This window comes from Manis pentadactyla, chromosome 11, assembly GCF_030020395.1.
Source record: "Manis pentadactyla isolate mManPen7 chromosome 11, mManPen7.hap1, whole genome shotgun sequence".
NCBI classification, from domain to species: domain Eukaryota; kingdom Metazoa; phylum Chordata; class Mammalia; order Pholidota; family Manidae; genus Manis; species Manis pentadactyla.
This window is the reverse complement of record NC_080029.1, coordinates 115,661,113-115,675,013: the sequence shown is the minus strand read 5'-3', so window position 1 is coordinate 115,675,013 and position 13,901 is coordinate 115,661,113. Positions and strand designations below refer to the sequence as shown.

The 13,901-nt window shown below is 38.6% G+C and overlaps 1 protein-coding gene across 14 annotated transcripts in view; it reads right to left on the bottom strand.

Annotated features, from left to right (window-relative positions):
- The window catches only part of MAP2K5 (mitogen-activated protein kinase kinase 5), a 257,633-nt gene that overhangs the window by 77,741 nt on the left and 165,991 nt on the right, over positions 1-13,901 (bottom strand). For 9 of the 14 annotated variants that reach the window (XM_036932271.2, XM_036932272.2, XM_036932273.2 and 6 more), the window contains one exon: positions 1,838-1,867. The exons of the other annotated variants lie outside the window; for them this stretch is intronic. In XM_036932271.2, coding sequence (XP_036788166.1) covers positions 1,838-1,867 — 30 coding nt within the window. The remainder of the gene's footprint in view (positions 1-1,837; positions 1,868-13,901) is intronic. 14 annotated transcript variants of the gene reach the window in all.

Below are 13,901 nucleotides of genomic sequence, written 5' to 3'. Positions count from 1 at the left end.
ATGAAACACACCAACTTCTGCTGAAAGATCCAGGAGACAGGTCTGATGACATCAAGGCTGCTTCTATTATTTGAAATAAAAGACCCAATTTGGTGACTGTATTCTATAATTATATAAGGTATACAGTTTTTTCCTCCGATTCTGGCATAAAAGTTATTGCTAACTAGGGAGTTCGGCACATTAGAATTTTCCAATTTCCACTTGACTGATCACGTAAACTTATACTTAAACATTCAAGAAAACAAAGGTACAAAGCCGCTTCCTAAATTTGACCAGAGCCTTCAAATGCTTCATTTGTCAAACTCAATGGCAACCCCTTTCTTAAAACTTACCACCTACCAAATCTCACTGATTAATTACTCTATACATTAGGAATCTCAAGAATATAGCTACATTCTCAATCTGTGGCATTTTTATTAGGTGGCTTATAAATTTTCTACTAAGACTTGTTGAGAGATATATATTGTACAGGGTCTCTCCTCTTGATTTAAAAATTTTAGGGGATCTCATAAGTTGGCCAAACAGTGAATTGTTTAAAAATTACTGACAGAATAAAGGGTTTACCAAGATGAATATTCTAATGAGCTATAAATTCTGAAAATGTGATTTTAATTTGATGAGCTACCTAGAGCTAAGCAGCAAGGGTATATACACTAGAACCTCAGTAAATGCCAGCCAAGTGATCACATTTCAGATTTTGTCTTTAAGGAAAGGATTATTTTAAACAAAGACGCCTACAAATTTGAAAAATGAGACTAATAGTTTGACCCTAACAACTTGGACGATTTCTCTTCCACTTATCTGATGGCTTTAACTGTAAAAGAAAAAGGACACAAAAGAGACATTTCAGTGAGTGAAGAGTCTTTAAATGTCCACATGGGTACCAGGAGAATTTGCTTAAAACCGTTTATAAAGATGGTAGAGAGAATGAGCCCCATCCTATTATTCAATAACCATGTTTGTGATGCATCTGCATAATCTAACCATGCATAAATTAGTATGTGTAATACAACACTTATTTGCATAATAATAGCAAGTTAATAGATGCTTAAAGAGCAGAGACCAACACCACCTTTAAATCAGACATGCCTCCAGGCACTCTGGCCTGTACAGACCAAGATGCCAGAAAAACAGTGAGCAGCAACCAGAGGAAAACAGTCAAACCACTCATTTTTCATCCCTCTAGACATTTCACTTTTCCCCCACACACTGGGGAATCATTTCCAAAGCACAAAACAGGTTTATATTTTAAGTGCTAGCACCCTTACAAATAAAAATCTTAAAGAAATTATAAAGATTATCATCAGCAATGGTAATATAATGGACAGTTTCTTTTCTTAGAAATGTACATAGAAGGGGCAAAATTTTAAAAACGAGTATTGTTCAAAATCACGCCCCCATAAAATTGGGGGCCTATCTGCTTAGCAAAAGTAATGACCTAGATTAGGTATTTTCATCCTTCATCTCAGTCCTTTAACACAAATAACTGTAATCGAATCCAAAAGCTCAAATAGTGTATCAAGAAAAGGCTGCACCTCTCCCCCAGCCTCCGTGCGAGCACATGGTACTGGGCTCGGAGAAGGAGACGCAGCCCCAGTGTCACACAAAGGAAGAGCACAAGGATGGCTTTCAACCTTTAACAAAGAGGGAAAAAATCTGGAGTTTAAAAAAATAAAAAATCAATAGAGACTTGTAAATGACTCCTTTAAGATACCACTTTTCAATTTAACAGGACAGATTTATTTGTATGTGGCTCAAATGTTCACAATTGCTCCCTGCACCTTCATACATAGGAATGAATGTCACAGTGGCAAACGGCAGTAATGAACAATCTTACCTGAGGATATGGAAACCTCCCAAGAGCAAGCTGGGAAAGGAAATAATATTTGTCTAGTTATAGATTTGCATGCAGGGCAGATCTCCTTAAGACAGACAAGTACTAAATTTCAGAACTGTATCTGGCAAACATAAAAAAGCTCACAATCTCGAATACACGAACTGAACTATTGCTGTAATTACATTAAGAGTTGTATTTAGAATGGACATTTTCAATGGACAATGTTGCATCCTTGATAAAACATTCTAATTTCAACAACTAAACATTACCATTACATGGTTTCTCTCAGGAATATTTTCAGCTATATAGGCATTATTCACATATACATGTGTGTGACAGTTTCTTCTAGACAATGGTGTAAAACTATAGGAAATTTGTCATTTCTAGCCTACAGCTCTGTCGAGTTTTCAGTTACAAATACATAGGCAGGGTTTGTAGGAAATGGGAAATGGGCCACATGAAATAGAAAATTTTGCCAACATTTTCATCTATTTTATCATTTGCTAGTTTTTCTCATTCACTTTCTGTCCACAGTTAGAAGAAAAGAGCTACTACTAGTGGGAAAATGGCTGTTTCAAGAACTATAGATCTATGTCTGAAATTGGTAAAGTGAATGCTTAGAGAGCTTCTCATTTTGCTTGATTTTAAACTGCTATGGGTTTCCAGCCCAGTCACTTCATTTTGGTCTTTGGATTCTTACCTCTAAAAACAAAATGATTCAACCAGGAAGAGAGCGGATATAGGGTGACAGGATCCTGTTTACCAAACATACCAGAACTTATTTAAAGAAAATAATGGAAAAATTTTACAACCTCATAATGTAGCCCATCCTCAGGCCGGAATCTTTTACATGTACAGTTGACCCTTGGACAATGTGGGGATTAGGGGTGCTGACGACTCCCCCCACCCCCTGGCACAGCTGAAAATTCATGTGTAACTTTTGACTCCCTAAAACTTAGCTACTAATAGCCTACTGTTGATTTTATGACAGTAAATGATAAAATAGACTAGTATCTACATGATTTATGTATTCATGATATACATGACTTTTATTTTGTCAGTATTTCTAGGCTATGAGTTTCATCCATGATGTTTTTCAAATTGTCGCGGACCTCCAAAAGATTTCCTAATATATTTGTTGAAGAAAAATCTGCCTGTAAGTGGACCTACATAGTTCAAACCACCTGCCATTGTTCAGGGTCACCTGTATTTGTAACCACTCTCAAAGTAGAAATTGCTATATTAGGGAACTATGAAGCTAGAATGGATCTGGGAGAAGATCAATCTACTCTACAGATTAGAACCTGAGTCCCACTGAAGAGGTTCCCAAACAGTTAATCAGTAGGAGTCTAGGGACTGATCCCAAGACTGGCCACTTAATCCACTGTTCTTTCCAGTGTATTACACTTTTCTAGACTTTGAAGTTGTGCATTCTTTTCAAAGGCACTAACCCTGCTCAAACATTTTCTGAGCTGCTCTTTTGGAATTGTGTTGAGAATCATTTCAAGTAACAGAAGAACACCTACTTCATTTTATTAGAATTGCATTTTACCTTGAACTTAAAATTATACCCCTCACCTTTTTGATCATGTAAATTATCTGTTGACTAAGGTTTGAATGGCCTGTGGGTTATTACCAAAACCCAAAGCCACCTTCAAAGAATAAACTTTGTTCCTTACTAAGGATAGACATGAAGGTGCTGAGGTTAACTTTCAAAGTTCTAAAACAATTTTGAAGAAAAGCAATGGAATAGGAATAAACTATATGATCAAGTAAGGTGATTACTTTGAAAGGGCCAACACTCATTTGGATGTATGTTTTTATTGGAATACCTTGTAAGTTTTATTACCTGTACTCATTTCTTATATATTCAGAAGTCACTGATTTTCAAGATACAAAGTTATGCTATCATTATTTCATTTGGTGAATATCATTAATCCCTCAAGTATAAATAGCAAAAACATTGCAAGATGTGGTGAAAGAGAGAGTAATGAAGATAACCAAACTCGTTTTCACACCTTTATGTGATTATGGTTGTTGTCTATATACTGTTATTAAATAGGAAAGCGAGGCACTTGGCTCTCCACTGCGTTTACTCCACTCCTACACAATACAGACCATCAATCTGCCTTAGATTTTGTAAATACAGTGCTGGCCAATGAGAATGTGCACACTGATCAGGAGAAGTCACTGTGGTTTACTACGGGAGTGATGGGGGCACTAGGCATTTGCACCATTCTTTACTGACAGGCAGTGACAGCTCATCAAAAGCTGTTGCCTGTCATCAAACTGATCTGTGGCTTATGAGTTTTGCATATTCCTTCATTTGGAGTTAGAAAACTACCAAGAGGAGGATCGTTCATCTAAAAAAGCTAACAGCTTAAAAACTACTACATAACATTTAGAACATTGTGTTTCAAGCCCTTCTACAGGTGCTGTGCCATTCGCTCCAGTACACGGTGAACATGTCATTGGAGACTATGGAAGAATGCTGTCCATGCTTGATCACCACACATAAAGTTAAAATCTAAACTAGCTGGCATGTGCCAACAATGGACACTGGTTCCTGTACTTTAAAGAACTAAGCAAGTATAAGTGGAAGGCTTAAAAAAGAGTGGGATAATGTGAAAAATGTGAATTCTTCCCACTTCAAAACACAAAGCCTCACATTTTCAAGTCATCACTGTTCTATGAAGAGGCCTGGTAACAGCCTACTTGGGAAGGGGCACTCATCTACTTGGTGTCCTCCGTCATGCCTGGCACAGGGAGTAAGGCTGGCTGCGTCATTCGTTTACTCTGCAAGACATTGTCCTGCAAGAGAAGAGAGCGAGTCATGCAGGCTGGTCAGCTGGGAGCCTCTCTTCACCGCTCTCCTTGGCACTGGTGAGCTCGTCATTCTTGGGACTGGTTTGTTTTGTGGGTACTTTCTTGACATCCTGTGGAATCTCAGTCCCACTTGTCAACTACATTCCCGGGAGAACTGCTTCTCAGGCATCTTGCAGGTCTGACCTCTTTGAGTCAGAGGACAGAGAGTGGCGCCTTGGCCCTGACCACAGCAGTCCAGCAATCACTTCCACTCTCCCGCGTCACCACTGGGCTGCTCCAGCAGCAGACCAAGGATCCCAACTCTTCACCAGTGAAAACCGGCAGTAGCACTATTAGTCTGGCACCAAAAGCAGTCATTTTAAGGCCCTGGCAGAGGGAGCTACCTTCCACGTATATCCCTGTCTTTTAGGTTTAATGCAGCTGCGGTGTTTTTATTCCATAGTATTTGTCTTGTGGCAAAACAGAAGGAAATATATAACCAGGCCCTAGAACCCTTTTATCAAGTTCAATTAGGAGAAGGTAAAAAAGGAAAAGGACTCTTAGCAGATAAGGCTGCAAGGAAGAACAAGTTCTTCGAGAGGCTGTCAGAAGTCAAAATAAACACTGAGCCCTTACGGGGAAGAGGGAGCACATATGCTATGAGTGAATATTTCAAAGACAGATGGACCTGGGGCCATTCTGTATCTTTTACCCCTACTGGTCTATTAATCTACTTGCATTTCCCTGGTTTTTATTGTCAAGGTATTATAAATTAGGAAACTTACAAAAGAGAGTATGTAATCTTCTCTGAAATGGCCTGCAGATATGTCACTGTACTAAATGTGTTTCAGATTTAATGAAGCTTTAATGTCCTTTTTAATTTTGCCTGTTTCTGTATCACCAGGGGTCGGGCAAGGCAATCAGCGCTCAAGAGGGTGGTTTGGTTTAAAACTAGGAAAAAACTCATTTGCTTATGAGTTGCACTGTATTTTCTTAATTAAATTTACTGAGTAAAATGGTTTAAGTTCAGCCAACCAATGACCTTTGTATGTAGATTTAGATTTATAAATAGGTTAACAGTTAAAGTGAAGAAAAAAGAATCACAACAAAGCAAACAGATTAGGGCTAAGCCAATAGAAATCTTTGCTCTCTTTATCATCTTTACAAAAGAGAAGCATTTAAATATAGGCAGCTTAAGTCCAGTTAAAAAAAGAGTACACTGAAAAATGTGGATGCACATAAGTGCCAACAATTCATCAAACGACTGTCACATCCTTTTCATTCCCGAGAGGGGAGCAGCTCACATTGTAAAAGATTTGGAAAAGCTTTATTTATTTTGGGGGGGGTGGAGACAGAGATGGGAGAGGGAGAGGATTCTATTTAATGTTAAATAAAAAGGTACATTTTAAATTCCAAATACTTAAGATGCAGCAAAGTGCTACTATGTTAGTTGTGGGAGATTTACTATGTAAAAGGCAGAAAGAGGGTGCTCTGAAAACACTTACCAATTGGGAATATATTTAAAATAACAGCGAACCACTAATATTTCACTGTAAAACTAGGACTGTTCTTTAGTGTCCTCTTACTGATCTTTGATTTGTCCAACCATAATCTATGAAATACTCGGGGGTTGGCAGCATTTGAATATGTTAGATTTTACAATTTAAATAACAAATGCATGTGTGTGGATATGAGCCTAACCATTGCCAGATGCACAATTGCATGAAAGAAATCTTGGTATTTTAACCAAAAGTTAGAAGATATTTATGAAGCAAAAAAAAAAAAAAGGCTTCTGTTGGTAATCAGACTAATTACTGTTATGAAGTCATAAATGAGAAAGAGGATGTGCCAGACACAAATTCAGGATATGTTTTTGGCGCTCAAATCTCCTACTTAGAATATCAACAATGTGGGGAGCAGTTTCAAATTTAGTTATGCTGAAGAGCACTGGATTTTTAAAATTAATTTAGGCATAGTCTGTTTCTCAGCAGAGCTGCAAACTGAAAAATAAGTATTCTCAATATAGCCAGTGATCTAGCTGAAGGAGGACTTTATTGTCTGAAATGTCCTAAAATTTGTTCTTAATTACCTTGTGCACATTTTACACAATTAAATTTCCTTCTAAGGATTTTGCATTTAGATTGTATACTGCAGTTAAACCTTCATTTTATAGAAATGCAGCAGCCGCTTTGGCACATTCAGACACAGGAAAACCTTAAAAAAATCAGACTTAACTACTGGATTACATAAAATTCCCTAGGTGAGATTTCATCCCAAGACCAATTTACACAGTCCTAGAGAGTTTAAATCATCCAAAACTACGCTGGTGAAGAACCGTAATAAATATTAAATACCTCAGAATCTACCCTAAGATTTTACTTTTCTTTCCATGTATCAATTTCACTGTCCTCTTACTGAATGGCTTAAAAACAATCCAAAGGATATAACAGCAATTTACCAGTGTTAAAGTGCTTCGGAGGTTAAACTGACAACAAAGAACACAGAAACACAAAGAGTCTTGAAGTAGGGTTTCAATTAAATGTGGAGGATTTAGTAATGCAGGCCCCCAAAAAAAGAGTTACAAATTAATTTAATCTTCTGCCTATAGTTTGCAGCTGCACTCCGAAGTGTCTGGGGCTTAAGAACAAAGCCTTGAAAGGCCTGGGAGTGAGGAAAGCTTCAATTTTTAATGTATAACGCCATTAGCTGATAACTTGTGGAATCTGCAACCCCTGTGGAGGGGCATAAGTGCGAGTAACAGAGACTGATGAAGTGACATATTTGTTCACGTCTAGAACTATGAGGAAGCGGGTTATTACTAACACCATCAGGCCCAACAGAAATATGCCCTAATAACCTTTGGGACCCTCCACGTTATCAGTTCTCACTACATCAAATATATTAAAACCAAAACCTAATTCACTTTAATTAAAGACAGTCTGTTTTACTATTATTGTTTTAACTTGTATGAAATTATAATGCATTGCAAATTAAAGATGGGATAATAAATGTAACGAAAACATCAATCCGTGTATACCTTTCCACCCATGTTTGGTGAAATTAGCTTATCGCTGGGGCCTACTTAAGGAAATTTAAGGACATCATCATTAAAAGTGGTGTCGAAACATTTCACTCTAAAAAGAATACTGTGGAACCATGCATATCTTTTCCCTATTCAATTTATACTTCTTTTCTCCTAACACTTTCCTATAAACTCTTAAGGATTTTTTTTTTAACACAAGCAGAATTATGGCCCAGCGGAGGCACCAGAAGCTTAATTAATTTGCCCAAGGTCATAAAGTAGGTTGGAGGCAAAGCTTGTTAAAGTACCAGGAACTCTGGGCTCTACAGATGTTTCCGCAGTGGCAAAGGACCCTGTGCAAAGGCCCTGGAGACACCCAGTGCACTGGGTGAGCCATGGCAAATAACTCATTACACCTGCACAAAAGAGGGCCAAGTGCTCCTGAGAGCTCACAAATAACATGTTTTCTTTGTGCTCAAAGAGCCTAAATGTGAGGTTCCCATCAGGAATGCTTAACATGTGCCAATATTTAAAAAGAACTCCTCATCCTCACCAGAGTCCACTGATAAAAAGTCAATTTATTTTAACTTAAGGAGCCCAAATCCAGCAGCACAAAGAAATAAATCAAGCACTTCTCCATCATTTAGAAGGTCCTGAATTCTACCCCACAGATTCCTAATAGTAATAGAGAAAAGTCAGCATTACAAATAAATGTTTCTAATAGAGTGTTTTTTTTTTTTAATTAGAAATGGGCTTATTACACGGGACACTTAAATGGGGAGAGGGCAACAGTAATTCACAAGTACAATATCCTAATGCAGTTCCTTTAATTGCTTTATTTGTTTCATTGTTAAAAATGATTGCTTGCTGTAGCCTAACCACAAATGCTGAAAAGCATGATACATTGAGGTCTCAACCTGGGCAAACTGTACCTAAACTTACACTTTATTGCAGCTTAGTTCACAATCTTCACCTAATATAGGGTTATATCCCAGTGCAGCAAGAGGATAAATCATCCTGGAATATTACTCCGGCAAAGTTTAGCTGTGACTGGAGCATATGTGCTTTCGAGCCACTGAAGCAAAGGCCCATAAAATACACTAATTACTGGAAGTTATGGTCACTGAGTGATTGATAGCGCTCTGCAAGGCAACTTCCTCATTTTCAGCTCTTCTGACGGGGTTCATCCGCCACACAGCAATTATTAATTCATGACCCACCCCTCAGGCACTAGTACCTTTACTTCTAATTCTCTTGCTACCAAACTACTGCTACAGCTGGACACTGCCTTTCTTCATCCTGATGGCTGGGTAAGGATGATAAAACGTAGATTTCATGCTAAACGCTATTGTTTTGAATCTTTAAATGTTGCTTGGTCTTTCTAACCTTGTTGTCCCCAAACACATAATTCTCCTTCCTCTCCTATAATGCTATTTCACTTGTACCGTTTTTTTTTCCTCAAAAAAGTGTGTATATGTGTGTGTGTGTGCGTATATATATATATATATATATATGCATTGTGTATCTGTGTGTGTGTGTATACATATATACATATATCTGTCTATACTACATTAGAGCAAAAACTGAGTAATTTTTTGATTGAATACTGTGGTTTAAATGCAATATATAATTTCAACTTGGCCATAGTAAATATTAGACAGCTAACTGACTTAAAAAAAAAAAGAATAAAAAAATTTTTAAAAATTTAAAAAAATAAAGGAAAAAACCCCTTCATTTAAAGAGACCCACTTCCGTAGCTTTGAAGACACTCTAATTGTTCCAAGTTGATTTCCATCACTAGCTCTGGTTAGGGCAATGCTAATTAAAATACCTGGGTATATAACTAAATCTCTAAAAGTCACTTAAAAACAAATGCAGAAGTCTCTTTTGATGGTGTCTGTGCACTGAGAGGAAATTCTGTGAGACACTAAAGAGAGACAGAGTTCAGTCATGATGGATAAAAGCAAACATTTTACTTTTCTAATAGAAGAATGAATGTTCTTCAAATTTTTGCACAATTCAAAATGCAATATACTGAAGGTAATTTTCCTATGTGGCATGTGAGATGGTAGAAAAGATGAACAGATGGATCCCCAAGTTACCTATCCTTTTAGGGCTTGGTTCAAATTATTTCTCCTCTTTTGTTGGGAGCTAATCCTGAAAGAAAAATTTGAGGACAAAATCCCTATCACTCCCTGTCCATACCATTTAATGAGCAGTGTATCACATCCTACCTGGTTTAAGGGCAAACTCTTAAGTCATAAGCTTTGTATGTTCCCCATGACACCAGATACAGTATTTTGTAGTAAGCTGATAATAAACATTTGTTGATTATAACCCCCCTGAAGATGTGTCTTAGAGCCTGGTTACCCCAGTGGTACATGGCTTTCCTGTTCTACGCTACAGTACTTTAATGAACACAGTATACAAACTCTTCAGTATTACGGGTTCAGTCTGAACTGACAAGGCCCTGTTACATATCACTGCTCAGGACAATCACTTTCACATATTTAAGCATTGTGAGTATTTAGATGGCTTATTTCTTATTAAAGACTAAGAATTGTAATAAGGGAAAAGACTGGAGTTAACTGACCCCACCACCACCTATCCATCTCGTGCTTAATTCATTAACCATTTTAATCGTTGTGTTGTCTCCATTTCCAAACTGCTCACTGGAGTCATGCAGCTGTGTGTATATCTGAGAAAACATCAGCGCTGGGGTATAGCACATGGAGGTCAACCTAATCTACACTTCTATTTCTGGACATTTTAAAGTCAAGGGAGTGAGTCTTAATCAGGTAGTATTCTCATACTTCTGGCCTCCATGTTTTCGTTGCTGCTCTGGAGAGAGACAGACAGACAGACAGACAGACAGACAGACACAGAGAAGGAGAGGGAGGAAAGGGCCATTCCCCCAAGATATCATGCACGTAGATAAGAGTCATCTTGCATCTTCCGTCCTTAGCCATCTGACTGCACCCTCACCTGAGGCCCCTGTGGTACTACATGGAAAGGCCGAGCCCTGCAAGGGTTCCTGACTCACAGAATCCTGAGTAAATAAATGGTTATTATTTTAAGCCACTATGTTGGTTAGTTCATTAAGAGTGACAGATTCCTGGAATGCCTTCCCTCACCCTGGGGTCAGCCCTCCCTCTCATCTGCCCCACCCTAGGTGCTCCCACTGCACTTTTACTTATCTTTCTCCCTCCCAGTCAAGGAGCTCCTGAGGGCAAAGTTTGTATCCTTAGTGCCAGCAAGGGCAGCATTACATAAATGCTCACTGATTACAGGGAATTCCCACCCACCCACTTTCTACGATAGTAGACATAAAGGAGATTAGGTTCATATTTGTGTTTCTTAAAAAACAAAACAAAACCGAGGTGTTGGTTTCTGAAAAACAAACAGCAATGTACACTTTGAGGTATTGGTAAAACAGAACCAGCTGCGGGGATCGTGTAAGTAGCAATCCTGCGACAAGCAGTCTTGACCGATGAGCAGAGTCACAAACCAGCCTTTTCCTTTATCTAACTTCCTGCTTATTTACACTTACCATTTATCTCTTCTTTTTTTCAAACTACATGATCTACTTCTTTTCTTCAGCACAATGGAGGAAGCAGACTTTAATCCAGAGCCAGGACACTTGGCTGCTGCTGCCTGGTCTAGTCACTTAACGTTTCCAGAAGAGCCTTTTAATTTCTCTGGATCTCAGTTTCCTTATTGGCAAAATGGGGTCTTTTTGATGCTTAGATGGTGAAACAATTTTGGGTTCCTCAAATGACTGGCTTTTCAGTCATTTTCCATCACAGTGTAGAGAAGTTTAAATGAGCTAATGAGTATCAAATGGTTTTATGAAGTACACAGTGTTACGCCATGACTCTTGTTAACATGACCCTGAGCAAGACACCGACAACGAGGAATAGAGGAAGGAACATGAGCCTTCATGTCAGCAGTCCTAGGTTCCAGCCCTCTTCTGCACAGTACTAGCTGTGTGCCGGGACTGGGCACATTCCCTCCCTTCTCTGGGTCCAAGCTTCTCACGTTAGGAGGAAGGATCTGATGTAACAAGTCCTACGGTCTCTCTCCAGTTTAAAATCATTTTAGTTTCTAAATACAAGATAAGTAAAAGAATTCTCTAAACAAATGCTATAAAATGTTAAAGTTATTATTATCCAGTTCAGAACCAAAGTATGTAATATGGTCCATAGGATCTTTGAGAGGATTTAAAAGGCCAATTCCAGGTCACTGGATTGAGTATTGATAGAAATATAGGAGCAGTGGCTTTTACTCGATAGCTCAAAGGTAGTAGCAATGGTTCCCCAAATTATCACACTGTAGCATTTTAGAGTTGACAGATGTCACTAGAAGACTGGTTCCTTCTTACCTCTTAGAGCTCCACTCAAAATTAGCCCACCTCTCTCAGTCGCTCTTACCATATAATACTATTTGTTTCTGCCTAACAAGTTACTATTGTTAAGCACCTCTCATGAAGATGTAGGCTCCACGAAAGCAGGGATTTCCTCAGTTTCACTCACAGCAATGTCCCCACTGACTTAACACAGTGTCTGCCACATAAGAAGCACTTCGCAAAAATATTCTGAGTGACTAACAGATAAATGACTGCACTTGTCTAACCTTAGACATGTCTCTTCCACAAAGCATTTCTTTAAAACTGGAGTCAAGTGGTTATTCAGTCACTATTTAAATGCCCCCAAGGTATAGGGCATTTTTATCCCTAAAGGCAACAATTCCACTGTTGAGTAGGAAGGATGTAGGGAATCTATCCATTAAAAAATTCACCCATGGGCAGTATAACATGTAGAGGACAAGTAATGACTCTATAGCATCTTATGCTGATGGGACAGTGACTGCAATGGGGGTGGGGGGGTGAGAACTTGATAATATGGGTGAATGTGGAAACCACAATGTTGTTCATGTGAAACCCTTATAAGATTGTATATCAATGATACTTTATTAATTAAAAAAAAGTGAGTATGACACAAAAATTCTTTCTTATATTGAACAGAAAACCATGGGCTTTGTTTTTTTCTGTTAGCTTCAGAAAGTTCAGCCTGCCAGTTATAAAGCAGCAGCTTGCCTCTTTACTGACAGTCCTTCAAACATCTGAATGTGAGTTGTCAAATGCTTGTTTTGTCTTCTCTTTATTTCTTTACTCTTCATATCAAGACTCTGTTGACTGAATGGCTTTTTAAAAGTCCAAATTCTGTGTGAGTGTGTGTGTATGTGTGCGTGCACGCACGTGCATATACAATTTGGACATGTGCTATTGGAAAAACTTAAAATTAGTCTGAAATCCATCAAAATAATAAAATGCTTAGCTGGGACTGCTAGCACCTGTTCCATCTTGTTTTGTCAATCTCATGGTTGTTCACGATAGCTCAGAGCACAAAGCGAGCTCAACAATGCCTCATTCAGTGGGAAACCCTTCACTTTGTCTGCCAGTTTCACACTCACTGCAATCACTGACAACCTTGGAAAATGCACATTTAGGCATGGTAATCTGAGACAGCTGGATCCCTTCACAAACCTTGCAAAGGACTGAACCAGTCAATCCATCATCTCCTAAAGGTCATTCTAACAGCTCCTTTTTGCAGTAAGTCTTAGGAAAAAAAATGACAATGAAAAAAATCTAGTTAAGACAGAATTACAGAAAGGGGAATAAGTGCAGGGGAATGAATGACAGAAACTGTTACATGCTCTTTTCCACAACATTCTTCAGTGGAAGGGAAGGAGGCGCATGACAAAGACTCCAGAACCACATTCTTGCCCACTTTCCTATACAGTCTTTCATTGAAATTTCCTTGGTGTTTGGACCCTTCAGCTTTGACCCTTTTGCCTTCTGATGCTTTATGGTAGAAACTTCTGATCAACAGGTAAGATGTTTCACTAGATGGAGCAGCAGGCTGAACATATTACAATAAGATTCAACTCCCATTCATGTTCTTCACAGTAATTATAAAAAAGAGGAGGAGGAAGTATCAGTATTTAAGCGGAGCACACCAAGTTTTTATGGTCTAGAGAAGCTGATGGCAGCTGCTCCCAGGACATCCAGAGCCACCCATCATCCCTCAGACCAGGTTCATAATCAGCAAGGGCTAGAAAGGCAGACAGGGAAAGCCGCAGCCCTAGACCACTAGAGACAGCTGTGTGTCTGAGTGCTTTTTTATAGGGAGAGGAGGGAAGGGGTTCTTCTGTATATTTATAGGCAGGAGCCAAGTC